At 41.7% G+C, this 25,149-nt stretch overlaps 1 protein-coding gene across 1 annotated transcript in view; it reads left to right on the top strand.

Moving 5' to 3' along the window:
* MSRA (methionine sulfoxide reductase A) overlaps positions 1–25,149 on the top strand; it is a 253,997-nt gene that overhangs the window by 124,959 nt on the left and 103,889 nt on the right. The window contains exon 4 of the mRNA XM_027665070.1: positions 23,227–23,331. Within this exon, the coding sequence (XP_027520871.1) occupies positions 23,227–23,331 (105 nt within the window). The remainder of the gene's footprint in view (positions 1–23,226; positions 23,332–25,149) is intronic.

The following is a 25,149-nucleotide window of genomic DNA, read 5'->3' as shown; positions in this document are numbered from 1 at the left end:
TGGGTTTACTGGAGCATGACATGGATGGTGATGGTCCTTCTCAGGAATCTTGTCAGCCACGAAAAGGAGAGCTGCAGACCTGTTAACTGTTGCTAGAGCACTTTGTGGCTTCCATTCATAGAATCATTTAGTTTGGAAAAGCTCTTCAAGTCCAACCATTCCCCCAGCACTGCCAAGGCCACCACTAACCTGTGTCCCCAGTTTTAAAAGCCATCCACATGGCCTTGAAATCCCTCCAGGGATGGGGACTCCACCACTGCCCTGGGCAGCTGTGCCAGTTCTTGACGACCCTTTCCATGAAGAAGTTGTTCCTAATATCCAACATAAACCTTCCCTAACACAACTTCAGGACATTTTGTCTCATCCAGTGACTTGTGACCTGGGAGAAGAGTCTGACACCCACCTCACTGCACGCTCCTGTCAGGGACTTGTAAAAGGTAAGAAGTTCTCCCCTGAGCCTCCTTTTCTTAAGGCATTGTAGCACCCCTGGAGAGGAAGGGAAAAGAGCTCTTCTGTCCCCAGAAGCCCATGGTCAGCTTGCTGAGCATGTGGTGTCCTGATAGAGGTCTGGCTTTGGCTGTCGTTGGGTAGGAATCATCTGAGGAATTTAAAGGAACAAGTTTAACCTTACTGGAGGATACTGAACCCATCTTTATTAAAGGGATGGTCATCTCTGCCTGTGATCCAATGAAAAACTATGTGGAGATGGGAGAAATCTTTCAGTGTAAGTGGGACAATTCTGGGAGCGGGGAGTGGTTCTGTCCATTAGGGAAGCTGTAGAATCATAGAACCATAGAAGGGTTTGAGTTAGAAGGGACCTTAAAAACCATTCAGCTCCACCTCCTGCCATGGGCAGGGACACCTTCCACTAGCCCAGGTTACTCCAAGCCCTGTCCAACCTGGCCTTGGACACTTCCAGGGATCCAGGGGCAGCCACAGCTTCTCTGGGCAGCCTGTGCCAGGGCCTCACCACCCTCACAGGGAAGGATTTAATCCCTCTATCAGTGTGAAGCCATTCCCCCTTGTCTTGTCTCTCCATCCTTTGTCCAGAGTCCCTCTCCAGCTCTCCTGGAGCCCCTTTAGGCACTGGAAGGGGCTCTCAGGTCTCCCTGGATCCTTCTCTTCTCCAGTTGAACCCCCCCAGCTCTCCCAGCCTGGCTCCAGAGCAGAGGGGCTCCAGCCCTTGGAGCATCTCAGTGGCTTTCTCTGGACCCGCTCCAGCAGCTCCACATCCTTGTGCTGTTGTTCCCCAGGGCTGGAGGCAGCTCTGCAGGTGGGGTCTCACCTGGGCAGATTATGGAACTCTCTGGAAAGCTGTCTGGGGAGGAAGACTCCATGGCTGTGTCACATCACTTCTGCCTCCCCTACTGTGCCTCCTTTGGGGTTCAGTCCTTCTTTGGGCAGTGGAAATGGAGATCCTTTCATGTCCTTTTAGCCATCAATGCATCAAATTGCTGCAGGGAGCTGGAGCAATTGTTTTGTCTTACTTCTCTGGTCCTGTTCAGCCTCAGAGCAGCATAACAGGAGAAACAAGAATTGAGGCTAAAACATGCACCAGAGCTGACAGCCTTGACTAAGATACATCTCTTTAACTATAAAGGTTAGAAGAGATTCCAGCATGAGGTATAAGTTTCCATCACTGCAAAGACTGAAATTATTGTTTGTTTGCCTTTTTAAAATACCTTCAGCTTAGCCCTGAGCTACCTGCCTCATTGAGATAAAAAGGAGACTCTGGAGTAAAGGAGGCTCTCCAGCCTGTTTTGTTAATCATGGAATCACAGAATGGTTTGGGTTGGAAGGGACCTTAAAGCTCATCTAGTTCCAACTCTCTGCCATGGGCAGGGACACCTTCCACTGTGAGGTGATCCATGATTTAGGATAAAGGAGGTCGTGATTTACCCTGGCCATAACTTTCCTGTATTCATCCTGGAAAGGTGACAGGTACCATGGGCTAACCTGAAAGTTTGCATTATCATCAACTGTCATGATTACACACTCTTTGCTTCTTTTTTTTTTTCCTCTTTTTTTCTCTCCCTTTTTTTTTGTGTTATAATTATAGTGGTTGAGATTTTTTTGGAAAGGATGCAGGGTTTAATCATGTCATTCCGTGTGCTGAGTGCTGTGAAAATTCTTTGTTCCAAGTCAAATGGAACACTGTTATTATACTCTTATCATCTACTAAGAAGTAATAGATGGAGTCAGATTGATCCTGGGCATAATTCTGCTGATGTCAATGGTATTACATCAGGAAGAGATTTGTCTCAGCCTGTTAATACAATGATAAGATAAAAAGGTGGCTACTGAGGAGCAAACAAGTCTTGGAAAAAGAAATTCCATTTTCACTGGTCCTGCCCTGTTTCTGCAATGTTTTGAAGCTACAAAGCATTGGAAGAGTGCTAAATATTGTCATTATTACTATTACTATTATTATTATTATTATTATTTTTAGAATGGATTGGGGATTCAATTCCATTCTCCTCTCATTTTTTGGCAGTGAACTGACTTCAGCAGAACTGACCCTGAACCAGTGGTAGGTGCAGATGGGACCATTATTTTTTCACTGCTTCATTTATTTTGCTTTGACAAATGGTTTTATTTTCTCTCTTGCTTCTTTCCTCTCTGCTCAGGGACAGTTCAGCCCTTCTGCAGGTGTTCCAAAATGTTCAAAGATGGGAGGAATGTGGAATGAGTTCTTCTCTCACGATACAGTGTCCCAGCTGCCTTTGGGATCCAGTCACAAGTCTTTAGGTGAAGCTAAAATCAAATGCAAAAGTATAGGCTGGGATCTGGTGTCTTTAGTCTGAGCTTAATTTAGTCACCTTGATGGAAAGCACAAAGAAAGTAGGATCCATTTTGCATTGAGTAGGTCAGATTTTGGATGGGGAGGGGACATCCTTCCTTCTTCTTTTGAGCATTCAGCAACAAATAATCCAAAATGGAAATGTGGATATAGAAGCAAACCAGGTGAGATTTTTGCACAGGGAAAAGCAGAGGTGCCAAATTTGACTTCCCACGGTGTGTCTGGCATGAAACTGCTCCAAGGTGTATAAAACCAGATATTAACCAAGAGAATGAATTCCAGAACCTTGCCCTTCTTTCCCTCCTTCTTCTCCCTGCCCAGATTGCCCCAGTCAGTAGAAGAAAAAAAGCTTCCCACCCGGCTTATGGTGTCCAGAGGAGGGAATGGAGCTGGGGAAGGGTCTGGAACACCAGGGGCAGCTGAGAGAGCTGGGGGGGCTCAGCCTGGAGAAAAGGAGGCTCAGGGGGGACCTTCTCACTCTCTACAACTCCCTGACAGGAGGGTGGAGCCTCAAGTTGTGCCAGGGGAGGTTTAGATGGCATATTAGGGAAAATTTCTTCCCAGAAAGGGTGTTCAAGGATTGGAAGGAACTGCCCAGGGCAGTGGTGGAGTCCCCATCCCTGGAGGGATTTAAAAGCCATATGGATGTGGCAGCTGGGGACATGGGTCAATGGTGGCCTTGGCAGTGCTGGGGAATGGTTGGACTCGATCTTTGAGGGCTTTTCCAACCTAAATCATTCTGAAAAGGAGGTTCAGAGGGGATCTTCTCACTCCAACTCCCTGACAAGAGGGTGGACCCAGCCGAGGGTTGTGCTCTACCCCCAGGGAACAAGGGACAGGATGAGAGGAAGTGGCCTCAAGCTGTGCCAGGGAAGGTTTAGATTGGATATTGGCAACAATTCCTTCATGGAAGGTGTTGTCCAACCCTGTCACAGGCTGTCCAAGGCAGTGATGGAGTCCCCATCCCTGGAGGGATTTAAAAGCCAGGTGGATGTGGCACTTGGGGGCAGGGGTTAGTGGTGACCCTGGCAGTACTGGGGAATGGTTGGACTCAATGATCCCAGAGGGATTTTCGAGGCCAAATGATTTTATTATTCTCTAACCTTCCATTTGTGGGCTCAGCAGTGTCATTGCTTCATCAGGACAAGTAACAAATGTTCTTCCTGAGCGTTTCCTCCGACCTGGATCAGGATGCTTTCAATGGATGTGGCTCCTATTTTGAGAGTCATTTGGGATCAAGACTTCAAACTTGCTGAGCAGGTGTTTGAACCAAGGGCTGTCACACCAAAGCTGTACAAAATTTTGGTTCCAGCTCCCACCGTTTCAGATCTAATTAACTGTGATGAGCAAAATGCTCCTCCTGGTCTTTCCCAAAGGTTCACACACTCCAACCCAAAGTCTCTCATGATTATCAGTATCTCTTACAGAGCAGTTGGGATTTATGGAACTTTGCATCATAAAGAGAATGATTTCTGTGGCCTGCTTGAAGGATGGCTATGGAAAACAAAGTAATTAATTAAAAAGCAAAGAGTTTTGCAGAAAAACTGCATTCGTTGCTTGTGCTCTTGTAACAGGCAGTTTGGATCTACTAAAAGTGCAGAAATAACTTGTGTCACAGTAGATCTGGAAGGCAAATTCTGCAGCTCAACTGAGTGGAAAGCCAAGTGTCTCACTGCATATTCATCTATTTATCGCCTCAGATTCTTCCCTAATTCCTTTATTTCCCATATGATAATGGACTCCTCTCCATGCAGCCTCACTGTTAACCATGAAATAGAATTTGTCTGCACATGATACGTTCCTATAACGTGTGAGGGCAGAATGCATCAAAACAATTGAGCTGTGAGCAGGGATCTCACTGAGTTGCTTTTTGCCTCCTTTCTTCTCATCTTTCTGCATTTGAATTGTTAAACAGGAGCTCTGCTGCGGAGTCAAAGAGTGGCTCACAAAAGCTGTTGCCATAGAGTTACACCTAGAAATGAATTCTTTTTATATCACTGGCATGACAAGTGGTTATTTATTTGTACTTAGGCCTATTTAATAGCTCTTCATTACAAGAATGGGCCAGAGTTTGAGGAACAAGTCAGCTATTAGAGCTTGTGCTCCCATTGTGTTTCAGAAGGAGCAGATTCAACATTTCAAATATTTTCAAAGAGTTCTCAGAAAATAACTCCTTCTTTTCTCACCTCCTCCAAGAATCCCTGAACTACCCCTTGGTACTTGTCACACCAGCAACACAACCTGTTTTGAATCATGGAATCAGAGGATGGTTTGGGTTGGGAGGGAACTTGAAGATCATCAAGTTCTACCTCCTTGCCATGGACAGGGACACCTTCCACTGTCCCAGGTTGCTCCAAGCCCTGTCCAACCTGGCCTTGAACACTTCCAGGGATCCAGGGGCAGCCACAGCTTCTCTGGGAATTCTATCTCAGATCCTTACCACACTCACAGCCAATAATTTCTTCCCAATCTCCCATCTCTCCCTGCCCTCTGGCAGTGGGAAACCATTCCCTGTGTCCTGTCCCTCCATCCCTTGTCCCAAGTCCCTCTCCAGCTCTATTGGAGCAACTCTAGGCACTGGAAGGGGCTCTCAGGTCTCCCTGGATCCTTCTCTTCTCCAGGTGAACCCCCCCAGCTCTCCCAGCCTGGCTCCAGAGCAGAGGGGCTCCAGCCCTTGGAGCATCTCCGTGTCCTCCTCTGGACTCACTCCAGCAGCTCCAGGTCCTTGTGCTGTTGTTCCCCAGGGCTGGAGGCAGCTCTGCAGGTGAGGTCTCACCTGGGGGGGCCAGAGGGGCAGAATCCCCCCCTCCCCTGCTAGTCATAAAAAACCCTTTTGAAACCCCTCCTAGAAATCCCTGGATGCAGTAGGAGATATTCCCATTTCATTCCCTTCACACTGCACAGGGCTGACAGAATCTCTCGTGCAGCCCCACAGGCTGGGTTGGGATCTGCTTCCCTTCCTTTTGCTGTTCTTCCCTTTCATAGCTCTCAGCAGTGGTTTTCCCTGCTGGAATTTGCCTGGCAGCTCTTTGGAGCAGGATGGATTGCAGCAAGGAGCAGGAGCACCACAGCTGGGCTGTTACCTTGGCACTCAGCTGATTCCCTTTTATTCCTGGCTCCAAAGCTGACTTGGATAACCTTCAGCTCTTCCTGCCTGTTGTCCTCACCTATAAAAAGGAGATAGTTTATCTTATCTTCTAAAGCACTTTGAAATCTGTGGATATATGGATTTTTCTGGGACTGAGTGTTGGAGGAAAGCATAGGCAGCAAGGGGAAATCTGGAGTTGTCTTTTATCTCCTGTAGTCATAGAGAATTTTAACGGATATTTTTATATTTATACATCTGAATTGTTTCATTCAGCTGAAAAAGAACTGTATATCAGAACATTTTGCATTAAGCATAATTTTAATCTGTTTTTTTAAAAAATTCAGGTTCCACTCTGGTTCTGTAGGATGCAGAGGGAGATGCTCTGGTGTAAAATCTTCTTTGGGCACTTTAGAATTGTCCAAATTGTCTCAATTTTACAATATGTAATAATAAAAAAGTAGATGCAGTGTGTGCCCCCCCCACCTGCTCTGTACATTCAATTAAAACATGAATTTTAATTGAAATAAGATTTCAAACAGAGATTTTCATGGCTCTGCTGAATGTGACTTGGTGGCTTTATTCAGAACTTACATATATTGTGAAAAAGCACCAAATTCATTGAAGTTACTTTTCATTTATAGTCCAGTTACTGAGAAAATATCTACCCCTAAAACTTTTGTAACTTTGCAATATTAAATATAAATAAATATTAATTATATTAAAAATGCGATAGAAGAGGTGCTATTATTCTTTTTCCCAGTGGTTGGACTGTACCATTTTACCTCCTCCATTGATGACCTTCCATTAATATTGGTTTTTAAAAATCTTTCTCCTACGGAAATTTTCTAAACTAATTCTCCTATGAAGGTTCTTATTCCCCTTAGGAGTATTTAAAACACTTTCCCTGTATCTCCTTAACTGAACACAGCAGCATTTCAGTGTTACAAGCCAAGGTAACTCTTATTTCATTGTAAAATTGCCACCTTAACAGAACCAAAGTAGTAATAATAATAATAATAATAATAATAATAATAATAATAATAATAATAATAACAATAAAAATATGCTCAGGGGGAAAAAAAAATCCTAAAGCCAGAAATTTGTGCTTTTCAAGGATGGTGTTGTTGGTGGTGAAATAATTCCTCCCTAATTGGTATCCCAATGTAATGGGTAAGTGAACATATTTCACAGCAGCAGCTGTTGGATGTTCAATGAGTGGAAAATACGGCTCTGGATAAGTGTGGGGAGCTCTCATCCCATCAGGAGGAGTAAGTTAATCATACACAATTCACTGAACAGCCCAGTTGCATTTGCAGAGCAGGGGCAGCCTTTTAATTGTCACAGGCCCCTTTTTCAATATCTTGCAGGATCTTTTGTCTCAGCTGTAGCAGTTTTGGTTGCATCCCTAAAACTGTCACTCTTCCCTCTTTTTGCAAGGGTCTGACAATTCCTCCTTCACAATGCAGCTCAAATTGGACCAGATGCTGCATCAATAGAGCAGTCTGCCCATCTCAGAGGCATTAAGCCCAAAATTATTTAGAAAATTGAAGCCTTTAACATACTCTGGATTAATGTGATTAAGTCGAGCTTGCTTTAATTCATAGCCATCTATTCCTTTATTAATAGCCATTTCATCAACAGGAGCAGCACATATGGGTACAAGATGACTGAAAGTTAAATTGATTGCTGTAAGCCTGTAAGAAAAGCATTTAATGTTTCAATAATAACTGATGTAAGACTTCACTGCGGGGCATTTTAGATAGATTTAGACCAGCTTATAGACACAGTATTTATTAACATCTTTTAATTTTTATTATAAACTTGCTAAATGAAAGTTGCCTTTTTATTATTATTATTTTTAATCCCTCCTTTAAGTCTGCATTTGATACAAGATCAGTGTGTTTATAGAGGAGAGTCTCTCGTGAATGAGAACAGCTGGTCCAGGGCAGAGTGGACTTGAGACTTCTGGCAGGATTAGGAAAAGATAAAATACAACAGAGATTAAACAGCACACACAGGGAATCACAGAATCATAAAATCATGGAATTGAATCACAGAATCACGGGATGCTTTGGGTTGGAAGGGACCTGAAAGACCATCCAGTTCCACCCCCTGCCATGGGCAGGGACACCTTCCACTAGCCCAGGTTGCTCCAAGCCCTGTCCAACCTGGCCTTGGATGCTTCCAGGGATGGGGCAGCCACAGCTTCTCTGGGCAACCTGGGCCAGGGCCTCCCCACCCTCCCAGCCAACAATTCCTTCCCAATATCTAATCTGAATCTACCCTGCAGCTCCCATTTTTAGGGAAAGGACCTGTAGGACTTAAAGTCTCAGGCTTTGGGAATCCTGAATTAAGGATGTTGGGCTGGAAGGGTTGTAGCTGCAGCAGAGATTTAGTGTTGGTCATGGAAACCCTTTGGATGCTGCTGGGCAGGTCCAGGCAGTTCCTGGGGCTCAACCCTGTCCTATGTGACTGTGGAATAACTGTGGGCATTCCCAGTGTTGGAGGTCTCAGCTCATGTTTTCCTTCCTGTTCTGTTCTTTTTTATGTTTCCTTTTGACTGACTTTGCTTAGAATCCCACAATGGTTTGGGTTGGAAAGGACCATAAAGCTCATCCAGTTCCAATCCCAGCACCTTCCACTAGCCCAGGTTGCTCCAAGCCCTGTCCAACCTGGCCTTTATTCCATCTGTAGGGAGATGAGGGAGACATTTACAGGATGACCCAATGCCTTGGAGCGACCATTCCAACAATTTACAGTTGAAGGGAACAAATCCCACTAACCTGGGATTAACAGTTGCCAGGACTGTTTATTTGCAAGTAAAGTCAGTCTTAAATTCTGCTGAAGGGCACTAAGATGCCAAAGTTTCTTTGTATGTTCGAACTGTGCTGTCTCATCCAGAAGAAGTCTGGAATTTAGAATGGAGAATGATGAGAATTTGCTGTAATTTATGACCATAATTAGTGTCGAGGTGTAGAATCGTAGAAGTGCTGGTTGGAAGTCTTTTCTCCAAACTCTAATCTGAAGCAGGACCATGTTCCACCTTCAGTCAGGCCATCAGTGGCTTTGTCAAGCAGGAAAAGCTCCAGGGATGGAGGTTACAGAAGGGCTGCCCTGCAGCTCTGTCATCCTGGGGACAGAGGGTATCCAAAGGTTCAGCTTTCCACGTGGCAGGTTCTGGCTGTTGTCACCTGCTGTTCTGTCTGTCACTGCTGGAGAAGGAAAATGTGGAGCTGCTGAAGCGAGTCCAGAGGAGGCCACGGGGATGCTCCAAAGGGTGGAGCCCCTCTGCTCTGGATTGAAGCTGGGAGAGCTGGGGGGGTTCACCTGGAGAAGAGAAGGATCCAGGGAGACCTGAGAGCCCCTTCCAGTGCCTAAAGGGGCTCCAAGAGAGCTGGAGAGGGACTTGGGACAAGGGCCTGGAGGGACAGGACAAGGGGGAATGGCTTCAAACTGACAGGGACAGGGTTAGATGGGATATTGGGAAGGAATTGTTGGCTGTGATGGTGGTGAGACCCTGGCAGAGGTTTCCTAGAGAAGTTGTGGCTGCCCCTGGATCCCTGGTATTGTCCAAGGCCGGGTTGGATGGGACTTGGAGCAACCTGGGCTAGTGGAAGGTGTCCCTGTCCGTGCCATGGCAGGGGTTGAAACTGGACAATCTTTAAGGTCCCTTGAGGCATTTTTTAAAAATAGATGAACTATTACTTTTTTCCCCCCTCATTGTCTTTTAGGTACTTTTGAGCATCCAAATTGGCCATTCCTTTTTGGATGAATAAATGTCAGGGAATACTAGTTTCACTTGAATTAAAATCCCTTCTTTGCTTTTCTTAAATGTTCCCATTTAAAATGGAATATAAAAAAGGATGCAAGTGACCTGTAGTTTAAAATTCTTGATTTGGGCCTGGTTGAATAGAAATAATGGATGGTCAAATACAATGAATGGTCATTAACTTTAAACAGGAGGTTTCACTGGTCTAATGTGAATTATGACATTTGCATTTTAACATAAAAAAAAAAGCAAAATATTTTTTGTTTAGCTGGCACTCCCCTGTTTACTGGAATTAATTTTAATTAATTTTATTAGTGGCTGAAATAAAGGTCGCTCTTATTGGCCTAGTCCAGCATAATTAATCATCAGTAATAATTCATTTTAGGTGACTTCTGGAGGTTAAGCACTGGCACAACCACTCATTAAAACTGGGGTGAGAATTAATAACGTCTAAAAGGTTGGTTACAAGAAAGAGAAAAATATCTGTAAAGATTTATTAAAGGCTCTAAGGATTGATCTACTTGCTTTTATTTTTTTTAAACCTGATCTCCAATGTGGGTCATGGAGGTGTAGAAAGGCCTCAGCCGGGGTTTGATCTGTTCCCAGTGCTTTGTGCACCCAGACCCCAGTTCAGAGCTCTGCAGAGCTGGGCTGCTTTTTTAATCTCCTGAGTAATTTGCTGTTTATTAGTAGTGTATTTTTGTCATGAGCTAAAGGCCCTTCTCTGGTCAGCACAGACTATGCTGAGCAGAAGTCAGGCAGAAGACTCACTTTATTGGTTATTTTTTTCCTTTGAATTCTCTCTGTGTCCTTTTTCCAGTGTAATTTCTTCTCTTTTAAATAAGCATCTGTCTTTTGGGTTGGATTCACTGCAGCTATTTTTAGTCATCTAAAAATTAGTCCCCTAGTCTGAGTTTGAAGTCTAAACTTTTTCTTATAACATTCTTGTTAAATGATTAAAATTAATTTTCAATGAAGTGAGGAGCCCCCCCCCCCCTTCAAAGCCACCAGAAGAATCTTTTGGAATCAAGGAGTAACTTCAAGGAGGTCTTTTGCCTTCTCTTGGTCTCCATTACTGAGATGATCCTCTCAGAGGGAGTCAGATCCCTGCAGACACAGAAAAATCCAGTGATTTGAGAACTGGAAACACCAAAATCTATCTAGAAAAAAAAAAAAAAAAGGACAAATTGGGTGGCAGGGAATCAAACTTGTCATGCCAAGACTTCACAGTTCTGCACAGGACAAAATACTGAGTTCCTGATGCCATGTGAGGGTGTCTTTGAGCAGTCAGCATGTGCTCTGTGGACTGTTTGGGGGAGTATTACGAGGGGACCGTGGAGCACATTTTTCCTGGTGTCCTTAAGAAGATGCTTGGCATCATTAAGTGGGGGTGAGATCCCAGGGATGAGGAATTCCACTTTCCCTAAGCAGAATTTGCACAACATCTGCTGTGATGGCTCCAGCTGGGTGGGGTGAGAACCTTGAGCATCTCAGATGCTGTAAAGGGGTTTCTCCCTCTCCAAACTTCTGACAGGGCGTGTGGGCAGCTGAACAAAAGAAGTGGGATATCAGAGGGATATCCTGGGATATCTAAAATAGCACTGGATATTTAGATGTAGGCAACTGTCCTGCTTTGGAGCCAAGTGTCTCCAAATCAAATATCTTCAGCTTGATTTTAGTTAATGGGGAGCAATAAACACACACACAGATTGATCTCATTTTAACATAGGTGGTTAAAACAGGCTCAGTGACTCACTTGCCGAAAGTGCTTTTTTTTTTCTTCCTATTGGTGGAAAGATGGTTGTGTAGATGCTGATGATCACAGAAAAGACATTTGTAATCTGGCTGAATAAATCCCACCCAGATTTGCACAACTACTACTATTGCTCCAGCTGTGTAGGGTGAGAGCCCTGAGCATCCCAGATGCTGTAAAGGGATTTCTCCCTTTCCAAACTGCTGACGGTACATGTGGGCAGGACATATTGCAGCTGAACAAAAGAGGCCCTTCCCTGCTTTTTCACAGAACTAAAGGAATCAAAATCCAGAGCCCCGGATGCATCCTGGCATCATTTCAGACATTTATCTGAGATGGGACAAGGGGGAATGACTTTAACCTTACAGAGGGCAGAGTTAGATGGGATATTAGGAATAAATTCTTCCTGTGAGGGTGGTGGCCCAGGTTGCCCAGAGGAGCTGTAGCTGCCCCATCCCTGGAAGTGTCCAAGGCCAGGCTGGACGGGGCTTGGAGCAACCTGGGCTAGTGGAAGGTGTCCCTGCCCATGGCAGGAGTGTGGGATGAGATGATCTTTAAGATCCTTTCCAATACCAATCATTCTATGACTCTGTGGCCCAAATCACCTTCTGCTACAGTAGCCTCGGGTGGTGCAGGGTATTGGACAAACAAACCACTTCTTCTCACTGCAGGGACCTTCGTGGGGATGGTGGGGAAAAATAAAGTTGCAATCACAGAACTGAAGTGAAAATGAGCTCCCAGTTCCATTTTCTGCCCTCAAAGTCATTTAATTATCGTATCTGTAGTTCTTTAAACATCTTTTTATCAACCAGCCAACCAATTTTTTCACCTTTTCTGATTTAAACTCCCTGTCCTTGCTCCTTGCAGACAGTTGTACCACCCCCCAAAGACTGGGACATTCCTGATTTACCACTTTCAGACCTGACTGCAGTTTTTAACACCTCTACTGGGCAAATATTCACACCCCTACCTCAGTAATCTTCCAGGAGCATCGCTTGAAGAGCAGCAATGGCCAGAATTTATATTGAAAAAGTGGGATTTCTAAAGCTCTTCAAGGGAAGCTTCAGTTTGGCCAGGGCACTGTAAATGAAAGTATTAAATATAATTTTAATTATTTGTAAACATTATAATTCATATAAAAAATATATAAAAATTATAAAATTTATATATTCAGCTGCCCTAGATGTATAAATTGTCAAAATTTAATCTTTTTAAGGTCTTCCCCACTATTACAATTCATTTTTGTTGAGGACTTTCTCAGAAAACAGGTTGCTTGGACATTTTTGGAGCTTCCTAGAAGTCTTTTATTGATGTTGGTGGACTTAAAAGTGTTTGTCAAGTATAAATTAATCCTAGATTTTTATCCCAAATCCCTTTTTTTCAGGAGCCCTCTGACTGTCTGTCACCAGGAACTTCTCTTTGCAGTTTGATATCAGCTCGAGATCTCTGGTGAAACCGGGTTGCCTGTGCTGCTTTTTTTCTTATTTACTTTGGGCAAATCAGCGGGGAAATAATGATCTCAATCATATTTATTTTTATAATAGGACCATCAGAATAGTTTAATGAAAGTTAGATATGAAAGATAAGCTTCCAGAGTACAAATATAGATATTTATACCTTTTTTTTTTTTGCATTCTCAGGTATTGAGAGCTGTACAGTTTTCTTCTAAGCTCTGTGTTGGTATCCAAATTCAGACTGAAAACTTGCATATATTAGAAATCCAACCTTGTATCCAGACATTTCCTCAAAGGAGTAACCTCTTACTGAATTCCCTCTAGAGAGAAAAGGATGAAACTACAATTTTTGAATTCTAAAGCAAAATATTAGAAATCAGAATATCTTACTCTCATTTCTTCTGTTTTAAATTTCAGATTATTTAATGTTTTCCAACTCTGTAGCTTGCTATTAATAGATATCCCTAGGTATTACATTTACCTCCATTTACCCCTTTTCAAAGCTGTTCTCAATGTGTGAGATATTCTTCACATTCCTATTCTTTGCTTTCCATTATGCCCATTTATTTAAGGAGATGCACTGTGTTGCATAACAGTTGTACAGAGGTTTGCAGCTAAAAGCTGTAAACTTTTAAGCAAAAAATCAATCCTATTTTGTGCTAAATTGACATTAAAATAATTCCCTTTATAGATTGAAGCTGGATTAGTGAGTCCAGGCATTTTATTTCTGTATATATTGTTTACTTTTCCATCTAAGCTTTTTCTGGCTGGAGCAGACCCCAAATACAGTTTTAGTTTGGGACATTACAGCCATTTTTGTCAATAAATCATCTCTTAAGACTATTTTCTGGAGATTTGGGTCTTTACTTAGCCTGTTTGAAGTTCTCCTGGAATACCCCTCCCTTTCCAACCAAAGGGAATCCTTGTTTTCCCTTTGCCTTCTCCAGAACAAGTCACAGTTGAAGCAAACAAGTACAGCTCAATACTCAGGATATTGAGACAGGGTTTGGTGGGATATTGGGAAGGAATTCTTGGCTGTGAGGGTGGTGAGGGACTGGAATAGAATTCCCAGAGAAGCTGTGGCTGCTCCTGGATCCCTGGAAGTGTCCAAGGGTAGGTTGGACAGGGCTTGGAGCAACCTGGTCTAGTGGAAGGTGTCCCTGCCCATGGCAGGGGTTGGAAGTGGATGGGCTTTAAGGAACCTTCCAACCCAAACCCTTCTGGGGTCCTGTGATTCCCTGGAGCTGGATGGTGCTGCTGGCTGGGATGGCTCCAGGCTCAGGTTCTCAGCAGGAAATCTCTGTGGGATGTGGCTCCAGCGAATTCCAGCTAAACATCAAGCTCCAGGGAGACCTTGGAGCCCCTTCCAGTGCCTAAAGGGGCTCCAATAGAGCTGGAGAGGGACTTGGGACAAGGGCTGGAGGGACAGGACAAGGGGGAATGGCTTCCCACTGCCAGAGGGCAGGAAGAGATGGAAGATTGGGAAGGAATTGTTGGCTGTGAGGGTGGTGAGGCCCTGGCACAGGTTGCCCAGAGAAGCTGTGGCTGCCCCTGGATCCCTGGAAGTGTCCAAGGCCAGGTTGGACAGGGCTTGGAGCAACCTGGACTCATGGAAGGTGTTAGGGTTGGAACTGGATGAGCTTTAAGGTCCTTTCTATCCCAAACCACTCAGTGATTCCACGATTCCACACATCACGTCAGAACTGAAATTTTTATTATCTAAACATGATGTTGTTTCCCTCAGTTCCACACAAAATATTGATTTTAGGTAAGGTTTTGCATTTGTTTTATAAAAGATCCTAAATGGTGTCAGCCCAGGGTTTGTGTTTAGAGAAATTATGTTGCATATATGGAAATACAGTGTAATCATGGGTTATGGTCTGAAAAATGGGAATAATGGGATCCAAATTTAGGATGTCCTTTGAAGCCTTTACGACAAAGGCTTGGTGCTACTCTGACATGGTATTAATTTTTTAGCCTCAGAGTTTTTCATGCCCATGGATAATGGGATATATTTTCTGGGCAGATCTTTATTTACTGTGTTTATCTCTTGTGATAAAAGATGTCAACATCATTAATTTAATTTTTCAAAGGAACTTTGCAATGAAACAATTTGAGCTGTGAAATTCCCAACTGTGTGAGAGCAGAAATCCATGAAACCAGGAGCAGACCGAAGTCCTGACCCGAATCTTGTGTTTCTCCCTTGCATTATTCTATATTCACCTGTTCTAGTGGTCAGATCCACATGGGATAGATGGAAAAGCATGGAATTGCATTTCCTTGGTGCCAAGTATAATTGGTTTGTCAGGAAACAGAATTTATTTTGATATAAAAGCTCCATCTGATGTGTAAGTTTAGGGTTAAAGTTGGGATTTTTAAATGAGAACTTTTAAAATGTGGAGTATTTCTGTTCCCAACACTGTAGCTGAAAGATATTAACTCACCTCTAGGAAGAAGATATAAAATTTATAGTTAAAGTCTTCCTCATCAACCATGATGAAAAGGAGATAATAAAAGAGTCCCAACTCTTTGTACAGATAAGAGTGTTTGGGATAGAAAAGCTTCATTAAAGCCAAGTGAACAAAGGAAAAAAGGGGCAATGCACTCAGATATTCCTGGCATTTAAGGCTGGAAAGGGCTCCCTGCATTATTTAATTGGACATTTTTTATAACACAGGTCATTATGTTTCATCCAGTCACTGTTTTATCAAGGCCTATCACTTTTTCCTTGAAGTTTAGCAGGTATTTGATGGAAGTGTCTCTCCCAGATGAAAATCTGCTTTGAAAACATCAGGAAACGAGGAAGTGGTTTATAGGATGCAGGTTTAGAGGAGAACTGAATGATCCAGTGGTGCAACTGAGCAATAACCACCTTCCATATCCAAAATACGTTTTCCTTTTGAATTTCCATGATTTCCAACCCTACCATTTGCTCTTGATCTGCCTTTTCATTGCTTCCTCCGAGACCCTTTTTCACTTAGTCATCCTCTTCCTGAGGACCTGCCTGAGTCAAAAACCTTGAGGGTTTCTTTTGGGAAGGATAAATACTTAATATATCAACATATAATATATCAATATGTCATAAATCAATAAACCATATATCAATTTATCATATATCAATAGATAAGCACTTTGTGGCTGGCACTGAAACTGTTTTTGGGGATCTACTTTAATGCCAAGGTTGATCTCACCAGTGCTGTTCCTACAACCCTCTTTTTTACTTAGACATCCCAATTCAGTCCCTACTCCCTTTTATTGCAATATTGCAATGAAATTCTGTGTTTATTTGCCTGTCTGCTGCTACTCCCCTCAAAGATTATTCCCATTCCAGGCATCACTTTTTTCTTTAAGTAGAGATTTACCTGTGGCTGGTTTTAATCTATTTTAGATTGAATGGCCCCAGCACAGCCAGGAATGGCTTTATAAGCCCATCCCATCAGCCTCATCTGATTTTATCCCCAGATTTTATAAGCTGAGATTTCATATTTCTTTAAAATTACTGATGAAGGACTTGAAAAACACCAGGCTTTGGCCCAGTCCCTGCAGAGGGCAGATAAAAATGCTGCCATTTGAGCCTTGTTCCCTTTGGACAAGTTTTATTAGAACTGTCCTTTAGACAATTCTTAATCTGTTTAACACTGTCAATATTGGATAGTGTTAATTTTTTAATCAGTCAGGAAGTAATAAGTCCAATGCATTAATAAAGTCTGTTACATCCCTGCTATTACATCCCACATTTATTACATCCAGACTTGTAATTTCATGGGAGAGTGAAATCGAGTTTGGCCGACAAGACCTAAATTCCACACGACCACAGGGGCTGATGTTAATTATAAGCCCATCTCCAATATTTTTAATTCACTTGAATGAAATTAAATCAAAATATACTTTCTAGGAGCACACTTAACTCACTCCATCTTGGAACAGCACTGGACCAAACCAGAGTGAGTCAAAAATAATCCCATTTAAAGTCGTTGCAATGTGGACATTCAGCCTATAGAAAACGTAATCCAAGTACAAGGAACAAAGTATTAAAGTTGTGCCATCCCTTTTTTCCTATAGGCTTATATAATTTATTTTGATTTTACTTCCTATATTTTATTTTATATAATTTACTATTTAATTGTAATTTATTTTTCCCCTTTCAGTAGCTCTTCAACGTACAGCCATTTAAAAAATAAGACTAGAAGAAGTATAGTAGTGGTCTTGCTTCCAGATATTCTGTTCAGCAAAACCAGTTGATATTCTTTTTATCAAAACTTATTTGCTGCTAAAGAACACACAGGATTTTATGAAACAAACTAAGAATTTTTACAGCTCTACCATCTAAATTTTCACTACTTGGAAATAAGAAACAAATTCATTTAATTCTTTTGTTTTGCAGATTTTTAGGGAAAAAAATGAATGTTCTTTGTGCAAACTGCCAATATTCTTTAGTTTAATTTAATTCAACTAGTTTTACTCAAAAAATGAGCATTTCTATGAAAAAAAAATAACAATAACAGCATGTTGTACCCCATTTTTTACTGTCATCTTTGTTCTCTTACTTTTGTTTTGATGGGGAAAAAAAAAAGTTGTTCTAACAGGCACCAGAAATGCAGTTTAAAACAGTTCATTGTTTTATCAGCAAGGTTTTTTTCTAGATTTTCATTTACTGTGTGATTCAGCTGTCCTCTCCTAAACCAAATAAATAAAATTAAATAACATTTTCTCTTTAGGTACATCCACCACACTGCTGGATGTGCTGCTTTCTGTAGGTTCTGGAAGAGACCTGATTTCCTGTGGTCCAAAAAGAAGTTTCTAGAATTGCTGGACAATTTTATTTGGATTAAGAACTGCAGGATTGGCTGGCCCAGCGTGATAAATTGGCTTCTTGCTGTAGAAGATGGACGTATTTTGATAAAACTGTACAAAAGAGTGGGGATCACACCGAGAGGGTGAAGAATGATATTTTGGAAAGCAGAAATTCACAGTGGTTAATAAACCAAAGATCATCTTCTAGTTCAATGCTAAGAAAGTCATTAAAGTTGTTTAAAATGTAAAGAAGAAGGTAAAAGAATAGTAGTCACATGGCAGTGTCAGTGTTTACCTGGTATATTTTAGAGTCTCTTCCAAAAATCACCCAAAAATTACCCTGGAAACATGAAAAGTGGTCAGGAAATCATGAGTTGCAGGAGGTGAATGTGTAGGGAGAGGCTGCTCAGGGAACTGGTACATCCTTGTGTCTTTAAAAAGGTAAAAAAGGTTAAACTTTGACTTGAGTTTTGGTGGATTTTCTGTCCACTGGGTTCTTTGAATCAAGAATTGTTACTTTTTACAGGTATAAAATATGGGTCTGCTCCAGGGAATTCCCTCAGCTGTGTTAGGCAGGAAGTAAAATAAAATTATTGTAATGGACCCTTCTTAAAAAAAATCTATCGATTTGTGATTATTTCCATTCTTTTTGTCCTCATTGCTTTGAAGGTAAAAAGGTAAAAGCGAAGTAGACCCCAAGGTGTGGGTTCTCAGTATTTTAGTGTTGAACCCTTTGTTTATTTAACACATAGGAAGGAACTGGGAGTTTTATTAGTGATAACTGTGACATAATAAAAATTACCATGCTGGTTTGGAGAAACAGATGCTCAAAAGGCCAACACTTTTTTTTTTTTAATATTTTCCTAGGAACCTTTTTCTGTCATGCTTTGCATATTCACCAAGGCTTAGGCTTTAGTTGGCACAAATTAGTTCATCTCCAAAACCATTGAGTGCTGAAGATTAACCACTTATTTCTTTACATTACACATTGACAACCAGGCACAGGTTGCCCAGAGAAGCTGTGGCTGCTCCTGGATCCCTGGAAGTGTCCAAGGCCAGGTTGGATGGGGCTTGGAGCAGCCTGGGATAGTGGAAGGTGTCAGGGGTTGGAATACTGAGGGAGCCCCCCCAGCTCCCTTGGCTCCTCCTGTTGCTCCAGCCCCTTCCCCAACTCTGTTCCCTTCCCTGGGCATACTCCAGCCCCTCAACCTCCCACTTTTAAAACAATCAAAGCAGAAAACCAAAGACAACAGACATATTTTTATTCCCTGTGTTTATTTATTTAAAGATCTTTCTGTACAGACAAAGACTACAAGGAAGTCATCCCCTACCTGTTTTTTTTCCCGAATATTTGTCATGGTCTTTAAGGTCCCTTCCAGCCCAACCCCCTCTGTGATTCTGAGATTTACTGGGTTCAGAATTCAAGAGAGCCAAGTCCCTTTTTATTGAAGGTGTGAGGCAGGAGGGAGGAGTTTTGGTGGTGCCTGAACTGTAGAATTGAATTCACCCGAGGCAGGACCAGCTGGGGACGAGGCCCCCGTGCCGTCAGTGCTGGGGACTCGGAGCTCGCAGGTGAGGAGCTCTCCAGCCCTTTGAAGTTGTTCCACTTTGCTGGAAATAATTAAATGCTCACTGGATACAGGCAGTTAAAAAGAATGAGTTCTTTAATCCCTCAGCTTGGGCACTCACCTGGGACATGATTAAGAAGGTGAGAATCTAAATGCTATTAGGAAGGGAAAGGATGGAAAAGCAGCACCGAGGTGTCACTCAGATGTCTTTTTCTATTGCTCTTTACAGGGACATTTTTACCAGGGTTTGAATCCCCGCTGAAGGAGCTCTCTGTCTCTAATCCTCTGAGAGAGGTGATGTTTTCTAAGTGGGAAATGGATACAGGATAAACAGACAATCTGCTCTTGGCACACAGCCCTCGGTGTAATAAAGTCTTCCCATCTGCAGGGAGGTTCTTTGACGGATGAACCCCTTCTAGGGCTGAAGGAGAACCAGAACTGGAAATACCATAATGGCTGCTATAAATAAAGGATTTCTATTTGCACAATTAACAGCAAATGAAATTATATTTGGTGGTTTGATAAATTATTTAAAGTAATTCAGACATCGAGGGGTTTTGGGGAGAAGGCTTCTGGAAATGTTCATAGTCGGTAAAACTTTGGCTGTGGAATATTAAAAATCAGCTAATTAAAAGCAGGAGGTGAGCTTAGGACACTGATTCTGACAATATAAATGGATGTTTCAGGAGAATTTCTGAAGGAGGCACTGAGGTGAAGAGCTGAATGTCACTGAGAGAATTCCATCTATCACTGACCATTTTAAATCCTTTCAGCTCAATTTCCTGTTAAAGATATGCAGCTTTTTGGAGTTATTGTTTCTCTTTGGTTACTTCCTCTCCATTTTATGAACTCTTACATAAAAGGTTTAATTAGAAATATCTCAGTGTATTTTTTTTCACAGCACAGACGAGTGGAGAGCTGGGTCGATGCTGTCCTTTTTTGGCTCCATAGTGTAACAAAAGTATGAAACCCAAATGGAAACAGGATGAATCTGTTCTCATAGTCAAACTGAAAGTCTAAAAAGTGAAATGAGAAGATCAACACAATACAATTTCAGTTCCTTTTTGCCACTTTGTCTGCAGAGGAGTCATATTCAGCACTAGCCATAGGATCACAGAGTCACAGAATCGCAGAATCACAGAATTACAGAATCACAGAATCACAGAATGGTTTGGTTGGAAGGGACCTTAAAGGTCATCCAGTTCCATCTCCTACCATGACCAAGGACACCTTCCACTAGACCAGGCTGTGAGTGGTTGTTTCCACTTGTTCCTTGGGGTAACCTCATAGGAACTTCTGACTCCTTCCTGTGGGTTGTGTTGCACCTGTGGGAAATTGCTCTTTTCCCTTTCCTGTCCCCTCATACCATTTTCTCTCTGTCCTTCTTCTAGGAAATGTTGTGATAAATCTGTCTCACCTGGAGCCTTTTCCATTCTTTTTCCTCATATGTGTACCCGGTTGATTGGTTTTGTTCCCACTAAAATTGTTGGGAAGTAGAAGTGCTTCCCACCATTAACCAAGTTTGTTCTTACTACAAATAACCACAGCTAATTCTGAAAGAAAATCCACCAGATTGTGGGAAGGCTTTGAGGAAAATTAGAGATGAACCAGGTAGGACGAGCAGGATTATTTCCTTTCTGTTCCTCTGAGGATGAATATTGATTTGAAATAAGTTCTAACAGTCTGTTACAACACATCTGAGGATTTTTTTCTTGAGGTCAGGTTGTAGTTCTCAGAGTGACACCATTATTTCCTTATTCTGAGGGGAAAAAAATGCTGATTCTTTGAACTTCTGGATTAGTCAGAGCAGACAGTGTTGACAAGGTGTAATTGCTGCTTCAGTCGAGAGGGAAGGTAATGCCTCTGTTGTTCCAAAGTTCTTTAGGCAATTCTCCTGTGATCTAAAGCTGTTCATCTTTGAAAAGCAATCTGCTCCTGAGTGAGAGGAACCTTTCATAGGCTTCACGTTGGCTTACAAAAATTAAAAATAAAACCAGAAATAAAAATAGAAATAAAAATTAAAATATCGAAGTAAAAAGTCACTCCTTAATCTCCTTTTAGTTGTACAGTGTTGGTTTGCAAGATCTGGACACACCACTGGCTGGTTGCTCTCCTTCCTTATCTCCATCAACAACAAAAGTCCCAACCTGGGCCTCAACTATGGCAAAATTCATTATTTTCACTGATGGTCCATATTAAACCAGGAGATCTGGAATAAATTCCATCCCTGACCTAAGGTCAGTTCTTGCCATGATATGAAAGACCATTTCACTTTATTATTAAGCCAATTATCTCTGACTTGTATTTTTATTCTGCTAAATGTCTGATCCTTCCTGCTTCCTACCAGCAGGATTTGACTTTAGATAACGAGCTGCTTCCCTGGACTGCAAAAGGTAGAGTGTGAGAGAGGGAATTGGGTCACCCTGTGGCTGGACAGTGCCTGGAGGATGGGATGACACGGCTTTACATGGAATTTGATATTCTCTTTTAATCTCAGTGAGCTGATCTTGGTTGCACTGTGAAGTACATGAGATAGGAACCAATTTGGTTTTATCAAAATCTAGATTACAGATATCCCAGATGTGTCTTCTTTTAGTCCTCTGCATTCCAGACTAAATTTGATCCCAGTTTTAAATCCTTTTTATGAGCTAGACATGCTCTCTGTGCCTCATTTAGGTTTTCTTCATTTCAGGTGCCCCATTAACTGATAAAATGCTGTCATACCTTTCCCCATCATGTCTCTAATATATCCAAAGATCCTTTTTATTTCTTTCTACTTTTTTTTTTAATTACATTTCTCTTGGTACTGAATTGGTGTTTCTACTGAAACACCTCCTCAGTTTACTCACAGATTCTGATTTTTGTTGTTTGGTGACAACTCATTCAGGACCCATCACTGGGCCAGAATCACCTGGTTGCTGCCCTGCATGAAATTCAACAATTCTACTGAAGTCAATTGGGTAAATCTGGAGTTTCTTTTGCTATAAATGAAATAAAAGCCTCCCTGGTGTGATCAAAGAGCTTGTTATATCCCCACCAAAAGGCAGAGGTGGTTGTCCAGCTTATTTATTTTAGTATTTACTTATTGTGATTTCAATGAAGAATAAGATTTTTTGCCCATTCATGAATACATAATGACAACAGATATGCCTAATTTCTTAAATAATAAAATATATAATATATATAAAATAAAAAATGCTTCTGTAGTGCTCAGTGCAATGGACTTTCCCCCTGAGAGGTCTAATCTCGTCAATATAACTATTAATTAGAAGTGAATTATGTAGCCTTCATATTTTCTGAAGGTGGATCTTTCAATAACATTTTGAGTCATAAGCACGTAAGAAATGCAAAAATTCTGTTCACAATGTAACTGAAAAATAGACATAATGTTTTTTTATGTGCTGTAACACATGCTAATCTTTCTTGTCCTTCATCTGCTGTCATAAAGTTTAAAGTTCAGACTCTGACTCTTTTGGCTCTGTTGGCATCAGTGGTTTGGATATTGTGAATTAACTTCAAATTATTTGTGTGATCTTGTGTAAACACACCCTTGAAATTTGCTTTTATAATCAATATTATTGCTGTTATATAGTAATTATGATTATTTTATTATCAATTCCTTTATCCGTATCCCCTCAGAAACAAACCCAGTTTCAGAATTTCAAGACAACTTAGACACACGTTTTTATATTTTAATGCTCTACTTAGAATATTTAAAATATTTTACTAATTTTTGGTTACAAACATATAAAAAGTATTAATTTTTTTCTCCTTTAACTGCTGTAATATCATCTCTGTCTTACCTTATTACCTCTCTGGATGGTTTATTCATGATGGCCTTGTCCGAACAAGTATAAAATCGTGTGTAAAAAAACTTAATAAATGGTGGCAAATCAGAATAATTTTAGGAAAATAGAAAAGGGTTGTGCTTTGTATCTCAGGTAGAAAAACCTGAATGTGCCCTGGTTAATTCTCCCCTGATTTTATTGTGTCTTTGAAGGCAGGACTGGTCACACCGAGGCCGTTCGAGTGGTTTATCAGCCAGAAAACATCAGCTTTGAGCAACTGCTCAAGGTCTTCTGGGAGAATCACGACCCGACACAAGGTAGAGTGATGAGTGAGCCAGTATTTAATTATCTTACTAATTACAGCTGGGATAATTAGTGTTTGAGCTGCATGGAAGAGATGAACCTTGAAATCACACTGGAGCTCAAGAATATGATTGCAGACATTTATTGACAGAGAAAGAGAGGGAGAGAGAGAATGAGAGCACAGAACCTCACAATGCCCCTCCTCCCTTCCAGCTGGCTGGGCTGGGAAAATTCCCACAGAGTGGCTCAGGAGACAATGGAAAATTCTTTTCAACTTTGATTATGACAATTTACGCTGTAATGTCTTTTGTGCCTTAAATTAACATCTATTTCTTTGCAGATTCAAAACCTCTATTATTTTATTTTATTTCATTTAATTTTATTTCATTTAATTTAATTTCATTTTATTTCATTTCATTTCTACCAGTCATAAAAATTTGGGGGTTTTCTATTCTTCAATGATACTGAATATACTTTATGATTAGAAAAAAGGAGCAAAAAGAGGTGAGAGTTGGTGTGTGGAGGCATCAGTGGATCATTCCATCTATTTGCCTGATTCAGACCTTTTAATTTAATTTATCTTTCTTGGAAAGGGCTTTGTGGTGACATTTCCCACATCTGTGCAAACAGAAATGGGAAACTGTGTTGAGAAAACATTTTGCATGTTTATGTAGTTCCAATAAACATCATCCTTTCTACCATTTCCCAGAAATACTGCACACAGTAACTCATTGCACTGTTTTAACAGCTCTCATAATGATTCCACTTGTTACTACATCTGGGAATAAGAAAAAAAATGCAGTTGATACCTTCAAAATGTGATGCCATTCCTGGGAAAGAGTAAGAGGGATTCAGGGATTGTTGTGGATAAGTGTCTTTCAGTGAGCCCAGAGTACAATACAGAGATAAAAGTGGTTGTTGAAACTCTTTTTTGTATGAAAAGGGCCTTAATCAGGAGTGTTAAAGCTGTTTTCTCTCTGCAGGGTCAGTAAAATCAGAACATTTTGTGCAGTTCCTGAGTTGCCATCCCAGGGATCCTATGGAAATACTGCTGGGCATTTGAAGAGGGACAGAGAAAGGGTATAAAGCCCAGAAAACCAGCCTGGTGCTGGGAATAAACACGTTCTACTAGTTGAAGAGACACAGCACTATGTCAGGAGAGGTTCAGGTTGGATCTCGGGAAAAGGTCCTTCCCCCAGATGGTGATGGGGCACTGAACAGGCTCCCTAGGGAATGGTCACTTCCAAAGGCTGCCAGAGCTCAGGAAGTGTTTGGACAACGCTCTCAGGGACAGGGTGGGATTGTTGGGGTGTCCTGTGCAGGGCCAGGAGTTGGACTGGATGATCCTTGTGGGTCACTTCCAGCACAGGATATTCTGTGAACACCATGATCAAGGAACCCTTGCAGGAACCTGACAGTGAGTTGACAACCCGACCCCTGATAAACCAGGACAAGCTCCAGTAGCTGGAAGCCGACGTTTGAGAAGTTCTACCTCGGAATAAAACAGTTTCACATCTCCCAGTGTAATTAAGCACTGGAGTCTTTTTCCATCACCATCATTTCGAGTCTCTGAGATGAGATAATTTATCATTTTAAAAGAGGTGCTTGATTTGAGTCAGGAGAAGAAATTCCGTGTCTGTCAAGGGTGGTGGCCCACGCTGGTGATTTATGAGCCTCCCTTCCCAACCCCTTCCCTTCTGGCTGGTTCAGGAACATTTGTCTGCACATCCCTGGAGTACTTGCAGCTCTGCTTTAAGACATATCCACCATGGAAGAGGGTTGGAACTGGTCTTTAAGGTCCCTTCCAAACCATTTCTCTGATTCAACGTTAA

The sequence above is a fragment of the Corapipo altera genome, unplaced genomic scaffold (assembly GCF_003945725.1).
Source record: "Corapipo altera isolate COAL_440 unplaced genomic scaffold, ASM394572v1 164, whole genome shotgun sequence".
NCBI lineage: Eukaryota > Metazoa > Chordata > Aves > Passeriformes > Pipridae > Corapipo > Corapipo altera.
This window is presented reverse-complemented; position numbering and strand designations above follow the sequence as displayed.